Source organism: Eimeria necatrix, genomic scaffold, assembly GCF_000499385.1.
Source record: "Eimeria necatrix Houghton genomic scaffold, Enh_scaff24, whole genome shotgun sequence".
NCBI classification, from domain to species: Eukaryota; Apicomplexa; class Conoidasida; order Eucoccidiorida; family Eimeriidae; genus Eimeria; species Eimeria necatrix.
This window is the reverse complement of record NW_013655200.1, coordinates 48,000-69,160: the sequence shown is the minus strand read 5'-3', so window position 1 is coordinate 69,160 and position 21,161 is coordinate 48,000. Positions and strand designations below refer to the sequence as shown.

At 53.1% G+C, this 21,161-nt stretch overlaps 2 protein-coding genes across 2 annotated transcripts; both read left to right on the top strand.

Annotated features, from left to right (window-relative positions):
* Positions 1 to 1,030: 1,030 nt before the first annotated feature.
* On the top strand, positions 1,031 to 7,225 carry ENH_00034170 (hypothetical protein, conserved; the record flags this gene model as incomplete). The annotated part of the gene is made up of 16 exons (XM_013584960.1): positions 1,031 to 1,917; positions 2,115 to 2,303; positions 2,445 to 2,523; positions 2,913 to 3,290; positions 3,425 to 3,619; positions 3,915 to 4,003; positions 4,276 to 4,339; positions 4,426 to 4,668; positions 4,777 to 4,850; positions 5,480 to 5,550; positions 5,618 to 5,817; positions 5,949 to 6,008; positions 6,303 to 6,440; positions 6,548 to 6,619; positions 6,744 to 6,812; positions 6,944 to 7,225. 16 exons carry the CDS (start codon positions 1,031 to 1,033, stop codon positions 7,223 to 7,225), a joined length of 3,090 nt encoding a protein of 1,029 aa, XP_013440414.1.
* A 1,864-nt stretch (positions 7,226 to 9,089) lies between these two features.
* Positions 9,090 to 19,800, top strand: ENH_00034160 (ubiquitin carboxyl-terminal hydrolase, putative; the record flags this gene model as incomplete). The annotated part of the gene is made up of 14 exons (XM_013584959.1): positions 9,090 to 10,904; positions 11,133 to 11,900; positions 12,249 to 12,384; positions 12,681 to 13,899; positions 14,014 to 14,353; positions 14,614 to 15,271; positions 15,499 to 16,613; positions 16,840 to 16,974; positions 17,197 to 17,336; positions 17,623 to 17,722; positions 17,956 to 18,057; positions 18,212 to 18,343; positions 18,533 to 18,832; positions 19,126 to 19,800. The coding sequence occupies 14 exons, from the start codon at positions 9,090 to 9,092 to the stop codon at positions 19,798 to 19,800; spliced, it is 7,635 nt and encodes a 2,544-aa protein (XP_013440413.1).
* Positions 19,801 to 21,161: the final 1,361 nt, after the last annotated feature.

The window sequence follows — 21,161 nt, the reverse complement described above, 5'->3', positions numbered from 1 at the left end:
TGTACCGATGCTGCTGCTGATGCTGCGCTTAATGGGTACGAAATTGCAGCAGTGCTCCCTTGCGCTCCAGGGAGTGGAAATTGTCTTCTTTGCTGCAATGCTCAAGGCTTGTCTACTACTGGCAACGAAAATTTTAAAATATTAGAGGATGGAGGCTGTATAATTAACACTTTTGAATGAAAATCTAGGTGACCCACGTTACCGCAGGGTCTTTTGCCGCAGGTTCTACGCGTCGCGCATGAGGCCACCTTAGCACAGTTGGTAGTGCGTTTGATTCGTAATCAAAAGGTCGTGGGTTCGATTCCCACAGGTGGCTCTTTTCTTCGTTCAGGCTGTTTTCTTCGTTCTATGCATTATCTTTGTATTTATGTTTCCTTTGAGTATAGTATTTCATGGGTGTGCGCAACGCAAATGCTTATAACATTTTAATGAAAACTAAAATTCTATATTCATCAGCACATTGAGAAGCTGCACAGGAGGAGCTTAGGAGGTCGCGGGAATTCAAAGTAATGTACACCATTCAGTTGATGTTACTTCTCGATTTTAATCACTGTATCTGCTCTCATTAGTTACTCTGAGCACGGAGTAAGAGCTGGCAGCCCGTGAAGCAACCCCACTCATAAACACAGTCGGTAGCGGGCCCCAACGCCAACCTGTGTTCCCGACTAAGAATATCCCCAATTATTTCAAAGTTTTCAACGCTCCTGCTCTATATTATGGCATGTTGCTGGTGCCACCGATGCCTCAGTCCTCTACTAGGGACTTGGGTGGACCAGCTGCCGCAGATAGGAGGAAAGGAGGGTGGCCAGGACAGCAGCGCTGGAAGAATCAGCACGTCCACCAAGACTCCGCGTGCTTCCACGTTTTTGATGATCATTCGCTTGCAGCACTTATATCAGGAGCTGCAACTGCTCCTTACAGATTTCTTAGTCGCCTGCAGCGAGTGTGCACCAGGGACGGCGCCCCCAAAGAACCGCAGTACACTCGAAGTTCGTAGCTCATGCCGCATGGCCATCAGAAAGAACATAGCATGGGGCAGCCAAAGCATGGCGAATTTCCCACCAAGGAATGTGCCTGGCAGCATGATAGCTTCAACAAAGCTGCCAGCAGGAGTCTCACCCACAGTGGGGACAGTGACGGCCACACCTGTTTGCCTCCGACACAACAAGAGGCATCGGCTCCCACTAGTCGCAGCAGAAGCAGCAGCAACAGTCATGATGGCAGCAGCAACAGCAACAGCAGCAGCAGCAGCGCAAGAAGCGCATCAAATGGGGGGTCTGCGCATTCGCTTCCCAGACTTTTAAACCCAGTATCCGGTTTTTCCGTGCGGCGCATTAGGGAGGGCCCTGTCAGCCTCCATTGGCCTGCTACTGCTGGCTCTGCTGCAGCGCGGGGCAATAATCTGCACAATCTTTCCCCCGCGACAGCTGCAAAAGCAACAGAGATCGCAGCTCTAGCTGGTGGTTCGAGGCATGCTGCAGCGATGCAGTCTTTAAATGCTCCGTGGCTTCCATCGAACCCACTGCTGTGCGAGCAGCAGCAACGCCAGTTGCTACGGCTAGAACCTCAGAAGCATGAACTGCAGCACAGGGAGAAACAGCAGCAGCAACGACAGAAAAATACTCCCCTTACTTCTTCAGGAGTCAATTCGCATACTGTCGCTGCAGCGCGTCGGCAGCAAGAGTACCCAAAGCAGCAGCAACAGCAGCAGCAGCGGCACATTGAGCAGACCGAACAGCAGCAGGAGGAACAAGAGGTAGCAACGGAGGAACAGAAGTGCCGGTTGCACAAGTTGAAGCAGCAGCTGCACTCTCTGGGATACAAGGACAATCTGGACGCCAAAAGCTGCCAGCTCGCCTCCCGGCTGCTCTCTGACCTAGTCAAATCTGTTGGACACTTCAGGGCTCTCATCATCAGGTGCACACACACCCGGCAGATGCCTCTGCTGCCATTGCATTCCTGCTGCTGCACTGCCTGTTGCTAATGGTAACTGCACCGCGAAACTTCGGCACCAGCTGCTCTTGTGCTGGTCCTATAGCCAACAGCAAGGTTCGTTTCCTCGTTAGCCGCACATATTGACTGTTCCCGTTTCTTCCGCTGGATGTACACCTCAGGTACAGAGAGCTGCAGCAACGGCTGCGTGAAGAAACCGTCGCTGCCGCTGCTGCCGCTGCTGGCCAGCAGCGGGAGGCAGCAGAAGCAGAAAAGTACAAAAGGGAAGCAGAGGCAGTACACCGACAGCTACGGCAGCAGCAACGACATCAGCAGCAGCTGCAGGAAGAGCTGCGGTCATGCAGAGCGCTGTTGCTGGAAAATAGGAAGCGGCAAATTGCGCCAGAAGCAGCAAACGCCACAGACTGCCACAGGCAGGTCGCTATTGTCTTTAGTTTCACGTAATTTTCTGCTTGCGTTTCCACCGTTGCTGTTCTGTCAACTGCTCTTAGTGTTGGAACGTCTGGAGTTATTGTGACTGTTTCTACTGTTCATGTTGCCGTCGTTAGCCGACCATTCTGTTTACAATTGGTGCGCTAGCCGCCGCTGCTGGTTGCTTATCGTTACTTGGGGAGCTGCGTGCCGCAGCTTGACTTTTCCGGCCACAAGCGCTGCAACTGCCTTAGCCGCAGCCGGTGCCTCGAATTCCAACACCTCACGGCCCTCTTTGGCCGACGCGAACCTCAACTGTGCCGTGTTCGCTGTTAGTCCGGCAGCTGCTGCATGCTGCTGCATATCATAAAGACGACTGTTTGTGCATGCATACGCTGGCGTGCTTCAGTTTACTCACACTCGAGGGAGAAGGGAAACTGCGTAGGGCTCCTGCTGCATTATTTCTTCCTGCTTCCCTGGCTTTGCTGTAACCACGGTTTGCATTAGTGTAGCTGGGGCTATTGTTTTGTGTTTCCCTACTTATGCAGCCATCGTTGCAGTTGCGCTTCTGCTGCTTCATTTCTGTTGCTGCCACTTATCCAGTCTTTGCCGTAATAAATTGCCCTGTCGTAGCACGGTCACTGGTCTTCACATTCTTGCTGGTTCTGTCTGGTCGCGGGGCTGCTGCAGGAGATGCCGCAGGAGCCTCAGAGCTGTTGGAGCAGCTGCGGGATGGGCGCCAGCTGCTGCAGCAGCAGCTGCCTCGACAGCAACAGAACCACGAAAAGGAAATAGAGGAGATGCATGAGCTGCAGAAACGAGAGGATAACGCAGAGAAAACGGAACTGCGCCTTTCGCTGCTTTCAAAAGAGAAAGAACTGAGAGAGCTTCAGGAGGATTTTGATGCGCTAAACGCTAGCCATCAGGTGCTGCAGCATGCATGCTCCCGTCAGTCTGTGTTTCCATTGTTCGTGTAGGCTATTCTCCCTCTGTTATCTACTTGCTGGCGTGGTTTTGACGTTTTTTCTCATCCAAACTATGTTTCCTAATGCCGCTGCAGGCGTTGCGTTCTGCTAGCCTGAAAAACAGGAACAGCAGCAGGTCTTCAGCCCGCCCTACTACTGCCGCAAGCAGTAGCAAAGCCTGCAACAGGAGGTTGCTGCTGCTAAGGAACACTCGAGGCGACGCCACAACAGAACGCCGGCTGCTGCTGCAACGTTGCAACTCCCTCCAGAAACAGCTAAGAGCGGCGCAGGTACAGCAACAGTAGCGGCTGCAATAGTACGGACTACAAACCAGCAAATCCTTTGCCAACGGCATGAGAGGGAGTTCACTGCAAAGACAATCAAATTTAGCAATCGGAGCAGCAGCAGAAAACCCAGGGGCACAGTCGTGGTGTTGGGGGCAGCAAAAGAAGCAAAAGCTGCTGCTATTGCTGCTATTTCACGCTTCCATTCACAAGTGGTGGTGCGCCTTTTCACACCATGAGCTGTCTGTGCTGCTGCTAAACTTACTGTTAGCCGCTGCCACTGCTGTTGATGCTGCTGCAGGCTGAAAAGGAGGAAGTTGCTGCAGAGTTGAAGCAGTGGATATCAAGGGTAATGAATTTTGAGAGCGGCCTTCAGCATGCGAAAGAAAAGTGAGTAAACGATCTAGGACCATTTGGTTATCCGTTGATGTGTCTTTCTCCGTCCTTCATCTTCCGTAAACAGCTTTGCTTACCCTCCGTCCTGTACAGCTTTTACAGCCGCAGGGATCTCCTGTCTACGCCATTCTCATGGTCGCTGCGTTTGTGGCAATGTCTTATCTTGCTAATACATTGATGTTATCGCACTGTTCCATGGTCCACTTGCGAAAGTGTATTTGCTTCGTCTTCGTCTGCTGCTGCTGCATCTATTGCTGCCGCTTCAGGGCGACAGCAGCGGAAAAGGAACAGGAAGTGCTGCGGCAGAAGAATTGCATGGAGAAGATCCAGGTTTGTTGCAGCAGCAGAAATAGCTTTTAGGAATAAACGGACACAGCATGCCAAGCTTAACCCCCTCCATAGCTTTGCTGCTGCAGGCTGCAAAGCAGGAACAGAGGATGCAGCAGCAGCAGGAGATACGGCACCTCCAGCAGCAGCTTGAGGCTGAACGCAAACGCAACAATGAAATGCGGGAAGCGCTTCTCGGACTTCAAGCAGCCAGCAAGACCGCGCAGCGGCACGCTGCCTTGCTTTTGCAGCAGCAGAAACGGCATGAGGAGCAGCTGCAACAACAAAATATGCAGCAGCAGCAGCAGCAGCAGCCGAGCTGGGCTACTTGTGTAAGTCTAATTGCCGCTGCACACTGCCTGCGCTTTTCCTCCTTACTGTGGTTATAATGCTGCGAGTGAAGGCCGATTTTTATCTCTTCCGTGCGATTTGTTGTGCAGCACGAGCATGCTGCTGCCGTTGCTGGTTCTGGTGCTGCTACCAACCCAGCAGAGCCTGCTGCTGCAGTCACTCCGTACGTCTCGTGCAATATCAGGCCTTAGCATGTCTTTTGCACGCAACTCTAGATGTTAAAGCAAAGCCACTTGCTGCGGCTGCTGCTTCTGCCTTGTTGCTGTTGCTGGCGTGCTGTTCCTGTTGATCTGCTAAAACGCAGCTTTTGTTCGTGTTGCTGCTTCAGCAGTGTACCAAAGCCATCCTCGAATTTTGGCACGCCAGTACGTTTCAATTCCTGAGACTTCACAAATAGGACTTGGGAACATAAAGACTGAAGGCTCAGAATTTGCATTTTTTCAATGCCACTTCCACCGCTCTGAAGCATCTCGGAATGACGCAGCTTCATGTTTCGATGCCTAGGGGTTCCACAAGGGGGAAAAGGACACATATGAATGCGTGCGTTGGTTATGTGCCGCTGCCACTGCATTGGAGATGCACAGGCACTCGAGGAGTTTGCTACGTTGCAAGAGGAGCTTGCAGTGAGTTGTTGTGCAACACTTACTGCGCAGCTCACGTTGCTGTTCCTCTTGCGCATGTGCCGGCACTCTTACGATTGCTACTTCTATCTCTGCTGCCACTGCTGCCTCTGTTTTTGCTTTGTCGGAATCGAAATTGATTGTGCTGTTGCGGTTGCCACGTTGCTTGCAGGCGACGAGGCGCAAGCTACAACTTTCAGGTTTGTCTGGACTTCAAGAGCTGGCTTAGCATCATTGGTTGCTGTAGGAGCAGCAATGGCCAGCGCAATTAGTACTACTGCGTTCATGATTGTGGCATTTACTTCAGAAGTAGCACTGCGATTGGAGCAAGAGAAGCAACGCAGAAGCGACGCATGCCCAGCATCTCCTTTAAGGCAACAACAGCAGCAACAGCTGCAGCAGGAGCTTCAACAGCTGAAGCTACAGCAGCAAAAACAGCAGCAAATGGAGCAGCATCTTCGTTCGCAGCTCGAGGCACAGGCGATGACGCTGGCAGAACACCGCAAGACAGTCCGTTGAGGGTGTAACGTTTACGCTTCACATGCTTTGAATATGGATTTGCTGACGACAAGATCTCTCTGTCCGTCCCCAGTTGTCATGTACGCATGCTGCCGTTGTGTGCTGTCCCCACCGCTGCGCAGGTGGTAGACCTGCAGCACCAACTTCTTACAGCCGAGCTTGAAAGATCCAGGAGCGCCGAGGTGAGTAACTGTAAGAAGCGTGCTGCCGTTGGAGCTACTATGCTGAGCTCGGCTACTCACTGCAGAGCTGCTCTACCTCCCACTGTTCTTGCTCCGTTGGATTTTACTAACGTGAATGTTGTAATTGCCCCTAATGCTGCTGAGTCCCAGGCTCACACGCGGGTGCAGCAAGAGCATATTGGGATTCTGGAGGCAAAAGCCCAGGTGTGCCTGTTGTGCGGCTGCTGCTACTCATGCTGCCGTCACTGAAGTTGCTGCATCTGATGCTAGCCTTGTTGTTGTGCTGCTGCTTAGGCTGTGTCCGCTCTAGAGGCTGACAAACGAAAGGCTGAAGAGTCCATCGAACTGCTACAGCAGCTGCTGAAGCAGAGCGAGCAGCAGCAGTGGCAACTGCAGCGACGCGTGGAGGCGGCAGAGGAAGTAGCTGCACAAGTAGGCCCCGTTGGCGTTGTTGTTGTTTTTGTTGCTGTTGCTGCCAAGCTGTGAGCGTCTACAGGCTTCCGTTCATTGTGCTGTTGCGTTGCTAGTTGCGAGCACAGCAGCAACAGCAGCAGCAGCAGCAGAAACAACAGCAACAACGACAGCAGCAAACGGAGGAGCTCGTCGCGCACGTAAGGCCTCGTGCGCGCCCGCTGCGTTAGAGCCGCAGTTGTGAATATAGCCCCACGACGTGCTTCACAATCAGTAGCAGCACCAGTTGCAGCAGCAATTGCTCCGTGTGGCGCCTTGCTGCAGTTGACACTAACGCAAGCCGAGGGGCAGCAGCGTCAAGAAGCACTAAAAGCTGAGAATGCAGCCTTGCAGGTTAGCTAGCAACGGACCCGCTAGCAGCAGCACCATCAGCAACGGCAGCATTTCGACATGCTGCGCGGCAACAAAACAAGGTCTGGTAAAGCTGAGCATATGACTTGCCGTTGCCGCTGCTGGTGCTGCAGACCGAGCTGCAGCAACAGCAGAATCAGCTGCGCAACGCAGCAGCCGAACTTGAAGCTGCAACTCGGCGGTGCATAATGGCTGAGACGGACAACGAGAGTTTAATAGACAAGCTCGATACTCTTGCCGCTGCTCTTGCTGCCAAAGCGGCTGCAGAGGACACAAAATCAACAGCACCAGCACTCACTGCCTTAGCTCCTCTGTCCATAGCGCATCCGCATGAGCCAGCAGCAGCAGCAGCTGCTGCTGCTGCCTCAGTGAGGGGCTCCTTGCGACTGCGCTGAAACAAAAGGTAAATTTTCATGATTCTCACCTGCTTTTAGGGCTTCTTCTCTTCACTTGAGGGCGATCCGCTGTTCTGGCTGGATTGCAGAGGTGCCGCAGCTCGTTGCGTACATACCCAGTTGCGGATTAGATCACCGCTGTTTACATTCGTTTCATTCCAAGTTGCTACTGATACTATTGCTGTTTTAGAAGCCAGTGTATCCCTATACAGACTACGAGGACTGCGAGCACAGTAGTCCACGAAAAGGCAAGAAACTCCACACCCTTTTAGGGGTTCCCTTCCTTCAGAGGCGCTTTTGGCATACTGCAGCTTGTACAGCCTTTATGGCTGCCACTTCTGGCGAAGCCCGGCACTTCATGTTTCCAAGATTTAGCTTGTGCTACGAATGTATGAACTCCTGCCGTGGGCGGTGGGAGGGAAGAGATATGCCTCTCCTACGCAGGTATATATATGAACTTTGAAGAGGTAAAAGCTCAATGTTATATTTACCAGAAAGGCTAGCCTGCGAGGCCGTAATGCCTCTGACACGCCTTTGGGACCCCTCAGAAACACGAGCCCTCTTGGAAGACATGATGTATGTTCCTTCTCGCTGGACTACTATACTCATCGTCTGTCTGAGGATGCACTTGTGTCTAAAACAATAGCAGTAATATATCCCTCATGTATTACTTTATCATGAGATGGGCGGAAAAGCAGCAAAGACGTACCTCCCTACCGCGCCGCCACTTCCTTGAGGACCTGCGGTGCTAGGGCCACTCCCTTCACCCCCTTAACCACTGCAGCGCCCCCTATATTTCTGTAAAAATCAACCCAAATTATCACTAAAAGTCGCTAATCAGCCGCTACCGCTGCTGTCGAACAAGCCAGACATAACCGATACATGCAGGAAGAGGCCCTCGATACTGTGGCTGCAGCTGCTGCTGCTGCTGCTGTTCCACAATAGCAGCAGCAGTATTTTTTTATAATACAATCTTCTGAGCTGAACTACGGGTCTGGGAGCGGGTGGTGCTGCTGCAGCGAGCTGTAACAGCAGCAGCTGCTGCTGCTGTTGCTGCAGGGTTATCAGCTGTCAACGGGGTGGAGCTTACCAAGAGTAGATGCACACAGCCAATGCTGTGGTTGCTGCAGCTCTGGGAAAGGATTGGACGGCTTGGCAGGTAGTGGTGCGAGAGACACAGGCCAGCAAGTAACGCTTTGCGCCTGCTCATGCATCTGGTTACTGCCCCACGACAACAGCAGGAGCGACGAAAATACTATCAACAACAGCAGAGGTGATGTCAGCATCAGCAGTGATCGTGCACGCGAGTGTAGCTGTGATGGAGACACACCAGTGAGAGCGGCTGCTGGGGTCCAGAGCTAGTTGACAGCATGACGCCGATGCCCAACCCGAACGTACAACGCAGCAGCGGCAACAGCAGTGACGGCAACAGTAGTAACAACAACAGCTGCATGTTCAGCATGGCGAAATCGGTCAACAATGGATTAGCTTACGCGCCTCAGCAGGAATCAGGGACTATCACAGCATCTCCTTGAGCAGCTGCTCCTTCTCTCGAGATTCCCAACGTCAACAGCAGCAGCAGCTGGAAGAAAGCAGCGACGCTCCAGTCTGTAGATGCTCCAAACTATAGGAGTGTCACGCAGAACAAAAGTATCAGCACAAACAGAAGTGGGTGCTTTCACCGACGCAGGAGGTTGACTTAGCGAAGTACAGCCACAAGCCTGTTGCGAAGTCAAGTATTGATGAGGCTTCGTGTCGCTCCTACTTCGGCTGTTTCTGCTGCATGTGCTGCACCAGAAATAGTTGATAAAAGCGCTCTCCGCACCATCAAGAAGCACAGGGTACGGCTAGAGCAGCTTACAAAATGGAAACATCACCACAGTTTTCAGTAGTACCAGCGGCAGCAGCTGCGCCTGCTGTTGCTCTCCCAGAAAGCAACATACCAGTCAGACGAAATGCTCAAGATCAACACAGTAAAGCAGCAGGAGTGGGGAAGATGGCAGCAACGGCAGAAACAACAGCAGCAACAGCAACAGCCACCGGTGCTTGCCCACAACCCGAATTTAACCCCTTCTCTAGATGCCCAGCAGAAGGCGAGCGTCCATATATTGGCGCAGCAGTACGCAGTGCGTTTGTTGCGGAGGAAACAGTGGACCCAGTAGTAGAACCGCCTGGAGGGTTGCTTGATCCTGGAGGGGAAATGAAAATTGACGGGGAAGTCGTAGATAATGCGTCAGAGGTGGCTGTTACAGTGACTGGATCAGTGGATACTCCTGCAGCGATGGGAGCGCCAACAGCACCACAGACAACAGCAGTAGCTATGGGGGGCGATATAGCTTCGGCACTTAATTGCATGCAGAGTCTGGAGCGGCCAAGTGCAGCATTGCCTGCAGGAACAGTACCTGCACCACCGACAGTAGCGCCAACAAACCGCCCAGGTCGCCGTCAGTGGCGTCCTTCTGAGCAGCACTGCCAGCAGCAGCAACAGCAACGACAGCAGCACCAGCAGCAGCACTGTTGGTTTAGCGACGTATTGTTTGCTTACAATTTACGTGTCGGGTTCACCGTTCCGAGAGACGTCCACTTAGAGAGCCATCCGCTATCCGTCTACGGAATGGGGGAGTTCAAGAGCGGCCTTTGGGGCAAGGGCGCCAGCAGTAGCAGCAAGACCAGCAATAGCAGCAAAGACACGCGTAAACTTAAGGAGACCCAGCACACAGACAACCAGCTCGCAAACAACGTGCGCTGGTTCTCAGCCTGCTGCAAGCAACAGCAGCAGCATCTCCAAGATGGCAGCAGCAGCAGCAGCAACAGAGCTGGCTTTTTACCATCGCCGGCACAGCAGCAACAAGACGACTGCCTACAGAGCTGCCTATTGCGGACTGGACGCTATGTAGGATTAGAGAATTTGGGTGCCACATGTTATATGAATGTATTTCTACAAGCTTTGTACATGAATGTGCATTTCAGACAGGCTCTGCTGCTGCTGCCCACTCTACAGCAGCTGCGATATGCAGAGCAGCAGCAGCGAGAGAAAGGCATCGTGCATGCTGAAGGTGTCATCTGTGTGGACGAGGATGCTGACCAGCAGCAGAAAGAGCAGCACCAGCAGCAACAGCAACAGCGACAGTTGCGGCAACAGCAACACAGTGTCGTGCACCAGACAAACGAAGCAGAGGCACTAAACCAGCAACAGGCGCAGCAGCAGCAGCAGGTGGCCAGAGTAGACGAGCGTATCTCATCCATCCCTGGGGAAACCGAGGAGGTCAACAACCTCTTTTTCAAGACGTCATTAGCAGCACCAGCAACAGCAACAGGGGCAGCATCATCTGCAGCTGCCGTAGCCACGGAAGCAGCAATTTCAGGCACAGTAGTGGACCTCTCAGGTGAATCGTCACCTCGTGATCAAGATGGGCAAGCAACAATGGGAAGTCAGAGCTGCAGTGGTAGTAGCAGCAACAAGACAGCGAGCCCGCACCCTGCAGGTGCTATAACTGACGCTCCACCTTGGGCCTTAGACGAGGCAACTGCTGCTGCTGCATGCAAGTGGCTGTGCAGCACCAGGTATGCCCTCGTCTCGGAGCTGCAACGAATATTCGCATTGCTGCAATGCGGTGTACAGGCTGCTCTCAGGCCTGACTCTCTAGCAGAGCTGCTTGCAGAGGACGTCTCCTGTCAGGTAGGCTGCTGCTGGTGTCGCTGTTTTTGGCTTCATCATTTAAGGTTGAGAGCGTACGCCAGTTCTTGGCGCTACTGTCTTTGGTGGTGCCGCTTGCATGTTTCGTCTGCTGATGCTGGGTTTGCTGTTGCAGGCCAGTTGGGGCAGCAACTGTTTTCGGGATGTTTCAGATGCTGCCATCGCAATTATTGTACCGCGACATGGCATTTTGTGCTGCGTTCGTTGCAGGAGGATGCAAACGAGCTGCAGCATCGTTTGTTAGAGATGCTAGAGGTTGAGTTGGGGGGCCTGAGCAGCCCCTGGAACTTTTTGCCTTCTCTTTTCAGAGGTGCTCACCTACAGGCAGTATGCTGCCGCAGTTGCGGATACACTGGGCTGCGGGAGGAGACTTTCTATCAGCTCAGCTGCAGCCACAAAAACGAGAAAAAAAGCTTAAAGGAGGACAAGGCGCAACAGCAGGCTTCACCTTCAACAGTAACCGTAGCGCCAGGTGGCGCTGCAGGCGTCGCCACTGCCGTTGGTGGAGGCAGCGATGCACCCGATGTCCAGCAGCAAGTGCACATGAGGCAATTGCAGCAACAGCTACAGCAGCAGGGGCTTGCTGACCGACGCGCAGGAGCCAAAAGGGAAAGAAATGGAGCAGCGAAGGGTACGACTACTCCGCAGCAACAGCAGCAGTTACTGCTGCTTCAGGCAGCAGGAGGAGTAGTCGGTGACATGTGTAGTGTAACTGGCGCTCCCATGGGTTTATTATCTGCCCTGCCACCTCCAGCAGGGGCAGCGGCAGCTGGTGCCGCGCCAGCATCAGCACCAGCAGCCGGTGCAGCAACAGCACAAGTTGAGCGCAGCAGCTGGCGGCTTGGTGAGGACCTGGCTCGTCAGTTTCAACGAACAGAACAGCTACGAGGGGATGCGAAGTATTTTTGCCCACAGTGCGGCGACAAGAGGGAGGCCCGCAAGCGACTGCAGCTGTCCCTGCTGCCCCCTTACCTCCAGGTACAGTCATTGCATCTAGAGGCAGAGGAAGCCATAGAGACTGAATAGGGGTTGTTAACGGACCAACGGAAGGATAGGCTTAGAAGAATATCGGGCGGCAGCAACACGACAGCTGCAGGAATAGACATGGAGGCATCCAGACGCGGGAATTGTCGTAGGGAGTGGGGACAATAGAGACAGCAGCAATTTATTGGAACAGAAGTAGCGTTTGCATGGTCGCTGCTTTTGCAGCTCGAACAATACCACAAGAAGCCACAAAAGCAGCAGCCAAGATGGTTGCAAGAGAACAACATGGGCAGGTGCAAGAGGTAGAGGCAACTGATGGGTGCCATGGGCGTTGTGCTTCAGATAGTGGTGCTGCGGTACAGCATCGACGTTCGAAAGCAGACTGGAGAAGTAGCTCGGCGAAAGCTGCACGAGGCCCTGGAGGTGCCTCTGGTGATGGAGCTAAGAGCTGGGCTTGCGGACAAATGCAAAGTTTCTTGTAGGTGCTGTTCCCGAGTTTTTTGGCACCGTGTGATTTGTCCTCTTCTGTATCTCTGTATGTGGTTCCCAAGCATGGTTTTGCTGTTCTTGCGTTTCTGCTTGCCTTTCTCATTCTGTGCATGTGGCTCACTGTTTCTATTCCCCGCCTTCCTCCGTTTCCTTGCCGCTGCCGCCTTTTGCGGGACGCAATTTTTTGTGAGACTGCAGCCATCCTTGCTAATTTCTTAAGTTGCTTCGGATCTACTCTCGCTGCTACTGTTACTCGTGCTGTTATTTTGCTCATTGCTGCTACAGTTCCCCTGGGCGGCAGCGCGCCTCTGCTGGAGGCAGGTCCACTGGCGAGCTGCTACAGACTTTTCGCCGTCCTACAGCACCAAGGGGCATCTGCTGCATCTGGCCACTACACCGCAATAATTCGTGACGTTAGGTACAGGAGTCAGTCCAGCAGCGCAAGCAGCACTGGAGAACTTGCAGAAGACAGGCAGGCATGCATGAGTGCTGCATCACGCTGTGCTGCCGTTCCCACGGCAGCTACGACGCAGTACGGTCGCTTCTCCCCGCAATGCCAGGGAGGAGTAGCGGATGCTGGTCTTGCAGCTGCTGAATCAAGTACGAATAGTGGAGCGACTCTACTACACGACGCACTGCAGTTTTCTGAACAGAAAGACTGGGAGCAGCATTATGAGCGAGAGCACCATCGGCAAGAACCGCAGCAGCCGCAGGAGGGGCAGCAAGAGACGGACGTTCACTTTGAAAATCCCAAGGAGAACTCAGTGCTCTTTATGCCTGTTAACTGCAAAGAGGCTTCTCAACAAAAGCAACTGCATCAACAGCATCAGCAGTTGCTGCAGCAAACTACACACAGTAGCTTAGGAAGTAACGAGGCAACGAACCTTGCTGCAAGTGCTCTTTCGCTACAAAGTGGCTGCAGTGACACTTGCTGCACGGAGCGGCAGCACCAGCAGGAGGGAATGAATGGGCAGGACGGGTCACCTTGCGTTGTAGCAGCAAATATCCTAATTTCCGATGTTAAAGGTTGGGAGCTGCGGGAGCAGGAGTCTAATCTTTGCTGTTTGGGCGAAGAAGGCCTTAACGGCATCAGAGATCGCAGCAAACCTACGGATGTAATGCTTTATGATACCTCAGAAGCAAACAAAAGCAACGGCGGGATTCGTCGCAGCCGCCGCGCCGTTGTCAGAAAGCAGCACTTCTTTCCAAATTCTGACAGCGACGAAGCAGGTGCCGCAGCTCCTGGGTCTCGAGCGCGTTGCACCACCAACCGCAGCAACATGTGCACTACAGAGGGCCCAAGTTCCGCAGCCGCAATTGCTGCAGCAGAAGCTGCTGCAGCGCGCCTCGCTGCGGACCTCGAGAGCGACGACGATTGGGATGTGGCTGCGACTCATGCTGCTGATGTATTCGACCCGCAGCCCGAGCAGGAACCAGGCCAGCTTCAGCGGCTACTGCAGCAGCAGCAACAACAGCAGCAGCACATAGGATCCGCCACTTCTGGGTAAGCATTTGAGTTGCCCTAACATGAATGGGTGCTCTTAAGCAGCTACAGTCACAGTTCTTGCTGCTGCTGTTACTGAATGTGCTGCTGTCACTGCCGCTTTTGTGGCTGCAGAACAGAGGCCGTCGGAGAGCGTTGGCCATGGGTTTACTTCAATGATAGCTGCGTCAGTCCTTTCGCCTTCCCACAATGCCCAGACAGTGAAAAGCAACAACAACAAGCGTATGAAGGCAGCCTCTGCGGCACCGACGGCGTCCTGTTAGAGCAACACCAGCAGCAGCAGGCCCCTGTGTCATTTCCCTGCAGTCCACCCTTGCAGCAACAGCAGCAGGAGAGCAGCAGCTACTTGCTCAGCAGGACCGTCCACAGCGTGACTTACATAAGGGGAGATATTGTAGCTGCACCTGAAGACCCTCCGTTGCCCCCAGCACTCGAGTCTTTTGTCGTTGCAGAGGTGATTTTGTTGCTTTGGTGCACTTGTTAGCATATTGCCTCCCGCTCGGTTGCCTTTCGTTTGTCCAGATCTAGTTACATTTTTAATGCCGCTGTAATTTGTCTTCTGTATCACCTTGATTGTGCCGTGTCTCGTAGATTTGCCTGTGGTGTCTTTTTGCCGATAAGCTGGTGGTGTGGTGGCGTCCGACCTAGTCTTATTGTTTGTTTGTGCTGCTTTTTTTGGCTGCTGCTGCTAACACTACATTGCTGTGGTTGCAGAACGAGCGCTTGTTCAGTCGCATACGAGAGCAGGAGGAGCGCACCCGGCTACTAACAAGTTTCGTGCTGCAACAGCAAACATTTATCTCACACTTGCTGCGGCAGCAGCTGCCTGCAGCATTGCGACAGTTAGAGCTTCAGCGGCAGCAGCTCGAGGCGCGGCAGGCATTTGATGCGGCGGTTGCTGCGGCGGAAGCAGGGGATAATGCCGCCGCAGACACAGCAGAGAAGCGGCAGTTGCTTCCGTCACTGCAGCAGCTAGCGTTCGTACCCAAGAGCTGGTGGTCTTCATTTGTTAGGGGGACGGACTATCCCTGCGTGTCAGTGCTTCTACCTCAGCACCTCCGACCTTCACGAGACAGCTCGAATAGCAATTCATATTTGCATAGTGCAACAGAAAGGGCAGCCAAAGCTGCGGCAACTGCATCGCCACAGCCGCAGCAGCAACATGATCTGCACGAACCGGGGGAGAGCCTACCCGACATGGACGAATTGGACGCTTCTCTTCAGCAGCATGGCAACCAGCAGCAGCAACAACAGCACAAGAAGAGCACAAGGAAAGGCAGCACTGCGTGGACTTCTGCCGTCTGTCCAGAGGTTCTTGAAGAAGCAGGCGTCGTTGACTACAGCAGCATTCTCTGTCCTCACTACATCCGGCGTGAGCTGCTGGTGCACGTTCTGCTGCTGAACATTTTGCTACTATCTTTTACCTTCGTACATTTGTTGCTTTGGAGCTGCTTCTGCGGACGGCTTCTACATGCGACGCTGGAGCTTCATTTTGCATCTAAGGGCAAAAGTGCTTGTTCTGTTGCCGTTCTTGGTCACATATCTGTAAACGCTCTGGCGCTCATTTCTGTGTGCTGCTGCGGCCCCTGTTGTCTTCAGATCTGAAGCGGCAGCGAGGTGTCGGCAAGCGTCCTTCATTCTGGTCGGCAAATGACAGCAGCAGCAACAGCACTAGCAGCACGGTGGGGCGTCCTTATGGTGTTGACCCGCTTGCAGTCTGGAGTGGGGAGGCAAAGCTCATTCCTGTCTCTGTACTCAAATCTATTTTCACTGCTGTCGGGCTCCGCGCGTCAGTGGAGACGCCGTTGCTGCAGCAGGCCGTCTGTAGCAGGTGCGCGGCAGCACTTCGGGGCCTTGCGGATCTATCAGCCCTGCAACACAGAGAGGTGGATCTTTTTGTCTCAGCTGCAAAGCAGCAGCAGCTGATTGCTTCTGGCGGGAAGGCTGCCACTTCAGTCAGTGATTTTGAGGGTCCCACTTCCATAGTTGCCGCCACCACTGCACGAGCAGCTGCCGGAGGCAGCAGCTATTTTTCACTGACACAGTCACAGCAGAAGCCTCAAGCAGCCTGCGAGCGTACCCAGGAACCTGCAGCAGACGTCCCAACACAGCAGCCTCAGCAGTCACACTCAGACCAGCAACTGAAAAGAACGCAAGAAGAGGAGGAATATGTTTTTGTCTCTCGGCGCGTTCTGCAACACATGTTAGGGCAGCACGCGGTGTACCTTAGCAGCTGCAGCACAGCAGCCAGGGACGGCCCCCGTAGCGGCCCCGTGATGACACTACTAGCCGCTGCTGCTGCGACGCAGCAGCAGCGGGGCTCCCGAGCAGGTAAATGCAAGAGTCGGCGAGTCTGTGGAGAGAGCGCTTTTGCATGGGCTGCGTATGAAGATGTCCGCAAAGAAGTCATAGCAAATCGCGTGTGGCCTCTTGAGGAGGAAGCGTCTGCTACTGGAGCAAGTGCAGTGACAGGCAGGGCCTCTCCTGGGATCGGGCTAATACGCGACACGATTGGCGGTGCGCCTGGTCTTGAAGTGGACTCATCTAGAACCGGAATCGCAACACATGAGGCTTCCTCTGGTGCTGTTGCTGAATTTACGGCTGCTGGCTCTAATCTGACATTGGATGTGTCTGGCGAGCTCCTCTGCTCGCACGGAAATTTGCTTCCGTTGCCACTGCAGCACTCCAAACAAAAATTGTCCCCCAGACTTTTGGTGTGCCGCCCTCCCCGCACTACATTTTTTAACGAGTTGTGCAATTACTCCACATAGTGCTGAGCTATTGCTGCTATCGTTCGAGTTGTAGTACTGCTGCGGCCTTCGTTACCCAGGCGTGCTGCAGTTTCTGGGAAATCAGCTGCATGTGTTCCTTCCCTCTGGTGTTAGTTTCTCGAGTTTATAAGCTCATTTCACATTAGATTTGTCACTGCTTGTGGAGCAGGTTCCCGCCGCTGCACTGCTACGGTATCTCTCGGTGGAAAGAGCCAAGTGGCCACTGCTCAAAGAGCTTGATGTCCCGCAGCCTTTGGCCCTCTCGGCATCACGGCTTGTCCCACAGAGCGCATCGGAATGCACTGTAAGCATGTTTCAGTGGCAGCGAGAATAGCAGCAGTGGCGTTGGCAATATCAGAAGCATTCCGGTTCCGGAAGCAGCAGCAGAGGGCCCAGGCAAGGAGCTCTTGTATGTATGGAATTTGTGGCCGTAATTTTATCTGAGCTTCCTGGCGAGTTGTGATGAGGTGGATGTTCGGCGTAGGAGGTCGCAAGTGTCGCTGCGTTTGACTTTTGTGGTTCTCAGATATGTTTCTCTGAACAGCAGCAACAGCAACAGCAGAGGCAGCGGTGGCGTCATCGCATGCGAGAAGAGGAGAAAGTCCTTGGCCCTGTTCTTGGTAGCCGTTGGACCGTCAAGAGAGAGCCACTTCAGGGAACATCTAAGTATGCCATTTCTGCTGTTGCTTCAGTGGCTCCAATACTGTTGCTGTTTCTCGTCTGGCTGTCCGCACGAACACTTCTTCTTCACAGTTTTCGTGATTTGACTGCTTGCAACTGCGTGCAGTTGCTGCTCGACTGTTCAGCTGGCCTGGTATCGAACAGGTTTTGTTGCTAGTTAGTAACTTGGCTGCGCCAGTTGTATGATTATTGGCACGGAAACGTTGCTTTTAGTGAGGAAATTTAGGTGCCTTTACCTGGCTTGCTGTTTTTTCTGCTGGCAATGCTACAGAATGCATGCGTCTCTTCCCCGAGCTGGAGTGTACCAACTGGTTCCGGAGGTTTGGCGATCTCAGTGGCAGCAATTTGTGGCATCAACTGATGAAGAGACTGTAAGGCACTCGTTGCAGCTGAAGACTGTCTTTTTGCGTTTTTCCGCCTACTCAGCGTTTAACGCTTAGTTGTAGAACCCCATCTGTTGCTGCTGCTTCAATGTTTTGCTAGCATTTTGTGTTTGTCTTTTATTCTGTATGTGTTGATGGCTATCCTCCTCTTTCGGTCGTTTGCTTTGTGAGGTGTCCCGCTTTTATTGAGCCATCTGCTCTGGTTGCCGCTGATGGTGTAGGGTTCGGATCTGCGGCCCAAGCCCCTCGACGTCTCGGCGCTGATATGCGATTGCGCTGTGCCTGGCCTGAAGGTGGATCCAACAGATTCAGTTTTATCGCCGGTAAGCTGCTATGAAGAGCAATGTGTACAGTCTATACACTGTTTCAGCCCGAATTGTATGAGTGTATTGCGGCATTCGCTCTTGAGCGCCTTCATTTTTCTCGCCCTCAGAGATTTCATCTGGCGCGTCTTCCGGATTGCGTTTCTACGCCCAGGCATTCCTTTCTTCGCCGCCTCCTTCTGAGGCTGCCATGTACTTACTGGTGCATGAATGTCACTTCAGCCTTCTGGAGAGTCACGGCTATTACGGCTTTAACAGCGGGGATGCTGTTAGAGCTACCTTAAGGGTTAGCTGACACAAGCACAGACCAACGGAAATTGCACATTTAGAGACCTAGGCAAGCACAACCACGGAGATGGACAGGCGGAGATACGCCCATTGAGAGCCCAGAAGAGATACACAAAGTAATGGAGTCATCAAGTGAAGAGGGGACACATTTGTAAGGGCGTCTGGCCCTCGCTTTTCTTCTTTGCAGGTCTGGTTGACGCCAGCTGGCTCTCGTCACTCTGCCCCGGTCTTTTTCTTTCCGCACCTGAAGCCTTGCTCGTCTTGCGTCAGTCGTCTGCGGATGCAGTCTCAAGGCTTGTATGACTTCCCTGCTGTTGATCTCCCCATCCACCTCGCAGCCAATTGTCACCACGCACTCGTGACTTCGCAGCAGCAGCCCCAAGAGCAGCAACAGCAGCAGCAAAAAGGTAACATCAGGAGCCGCTCTGCTCAAGGATTAAGGCTCTTTTCAAGAAGAATGATGGCCGAGGTCTCAGGGGCCATGCCGGTGAGGGCCCTACCACGCAGTAATTGGGTTCGAGAACTATGGGTCGAGCATTGGGGATTAATCTTGCTATAGGAGGTTTCCTTTTATGCTTAAAAACACCCCTGTGAACGTTCAGAGGTTCAGGCCGCAAAGGCCGCAATGTTGTGCTGTATTCTTGATTCTACTTTCTCTGCTATTCTCTGTATGCTCCCCTTGCTCATGTTAGGACAGTCGTTGCGGCTAGAACAGTGGGCAGTTGTCAGGCGCTCCTCTGACCTAGTAGCGTCACTCTCGCTTGTTTGGGCATGTCTCAGGTCGATTGCGTGGTTGCATCGGTTGTGGCAGCGGTCAGCGAAACCACGGAGTCGATTCGTCGCGTCCGCGTGGCTCTGCGGGTTCCGGGTGTCTCTGTGCTTTTTGCAAAACCAGAAGCGGCTACTGCTGCCGCTTCTGCCAGTAGCTCAGATGACGGCGTAGGCGGAGGGGAGGGCGTGCTGCCAATGACTGCTGTGCAGGTGGTTGGTGGCAAGACCCGATATGTCGAGCTGTCAAACCTCGTGGCTTCAGGTGGAGGCAGCGTCAGAATGCGCCAGCTAGGAATTCGAGTAGATGCAGAGTGTTGCGTACACTACACAGTAGATGGAACTGACCCTGCTCCGCCTGAGGAAATCCTGGGGCAGCAGCCGGAAGTGGAGCAGCAGCCGCTTCAGCACCAGCAGCAGGATGTCGTCTTAGAGGTATCGGCACAGTCTACCAATGATACCAATTGCAGCAATAACTGCACAACCAGTGCCAACAGCCCCCTTGGCAGCAGCAGTTGCAGTAATATTAGTGGGAGCAACAGTGTTACGAACCGTCAAGGCACAAATACCAGCAGCGGCAGCTGCAGTTCTCCTTGCCCTTTCACGAAGCCGGACCACCATGAATGCCAGGACGACGGAACATTAGTGCATATGTCGCAATCGTTTGTTCCTACGCAGCAGGACTAGAAAGAGCGGCAGCTACTGCACTGCTCAGGTCGCAATAGCGGAAGGACTCGGCAGTAAGCAGTGACAGGAATGCCTCACTTATGTGACGTTGAACTTCGTGCACACACCCCGGAGCATCCTGACAGCGACTGTAATGACTGCCATTTTCATTACTTCATTTTTTTGACTTCGGTGGCTATATGTTTGGAAATCATCCATGTTGTTTTGTCACATCGGGCGAGAAGCCCTCAGCTTTCGTTATTCTTTGAAGGTACTTCAGCCATCCACGTTTACCTGCTAGTTGAGTAGGCGTTGGCGTCTTGGAGTATGCAGGACCCTTTATGGTGGCTTTGTTGCAAGTATTTGCAGTAAAACAATGGTTTTTGTCGCATGATCTTGCTACGTAGGATTCAACCAGTCGACGCTATCGGCACTGCGACGCGTAGTTTTTGCAGGGCTGTTTACTTGAAACAGTGAAAGGAGGGACTTCGATGCTACGTAAGATGTAAATTAGGAAGCAGTTCAAGGGAAATACTCTGTTTGAACATACGTGAGCGAGCTAGCAAGCAAAGCTAGGTGTTAGCCTCAATGTGTACGGTTCATTAGGGTTCGTGGCCTGGGCGATGCTGCGAGGTGACTTGGCATAGAGCGTAGCTAAGAGCGAGCTTCAGCGGATCCGTCGCCAAAATGTATGCAGATAACTGTCTTGCATATTCATTAATCGGCAAGCTCTGCAGCGAACAGCGAGCATTTCGCCAAAATTTCCAAGTTCACCTTGAGAAAACGGCAGGGGAACAACTGCTCGATAGTAGATAAATCAAGCAGACCACGGCGGGTGCGACGTTTAGAACGCGGTTTGTTTTCTATGAAATGTCTTATCTAGAGCAGTCTTTGGGGGTTGTACCGCGAGGTTGTGTAGCTACCGCAGGGTGATTTAGTTACGTTGGTTCCACAGCTGGGAACGAAATGCTGCTGAAACATCCGAAAGCATGCTTCTGCCGCAGCCACGTTAATATGAAGGTGCGATTGCTCCGTGAGTTGCCACGGAGCAATCGCACCTTCATATTAACGTGGCTGCGGCACCACAGGCCAATGTTTCCTCTTAAGCTAGTTGGCAGCTGGGCATTATTGCCGACGTGATACCACTTGACCACCTCTCTCCCAGAGAAGGTCTTTACACTGCTGCTACATGCATACCACCCTGGCCTTACAGGTTGGGGGCCTTGACGCTGTTGCAAATACAGCTGTTAACCATACACACATGGCGCACCCCATCCTCCTTGTTCTCCCGTGTTAATAGTATCCATCACTTACGCTGCAAACAGTGGTTCACTTGCCGACTCTTGAGCCTGTTTCACTACGCTGAATGCAGAAGAAAGCAA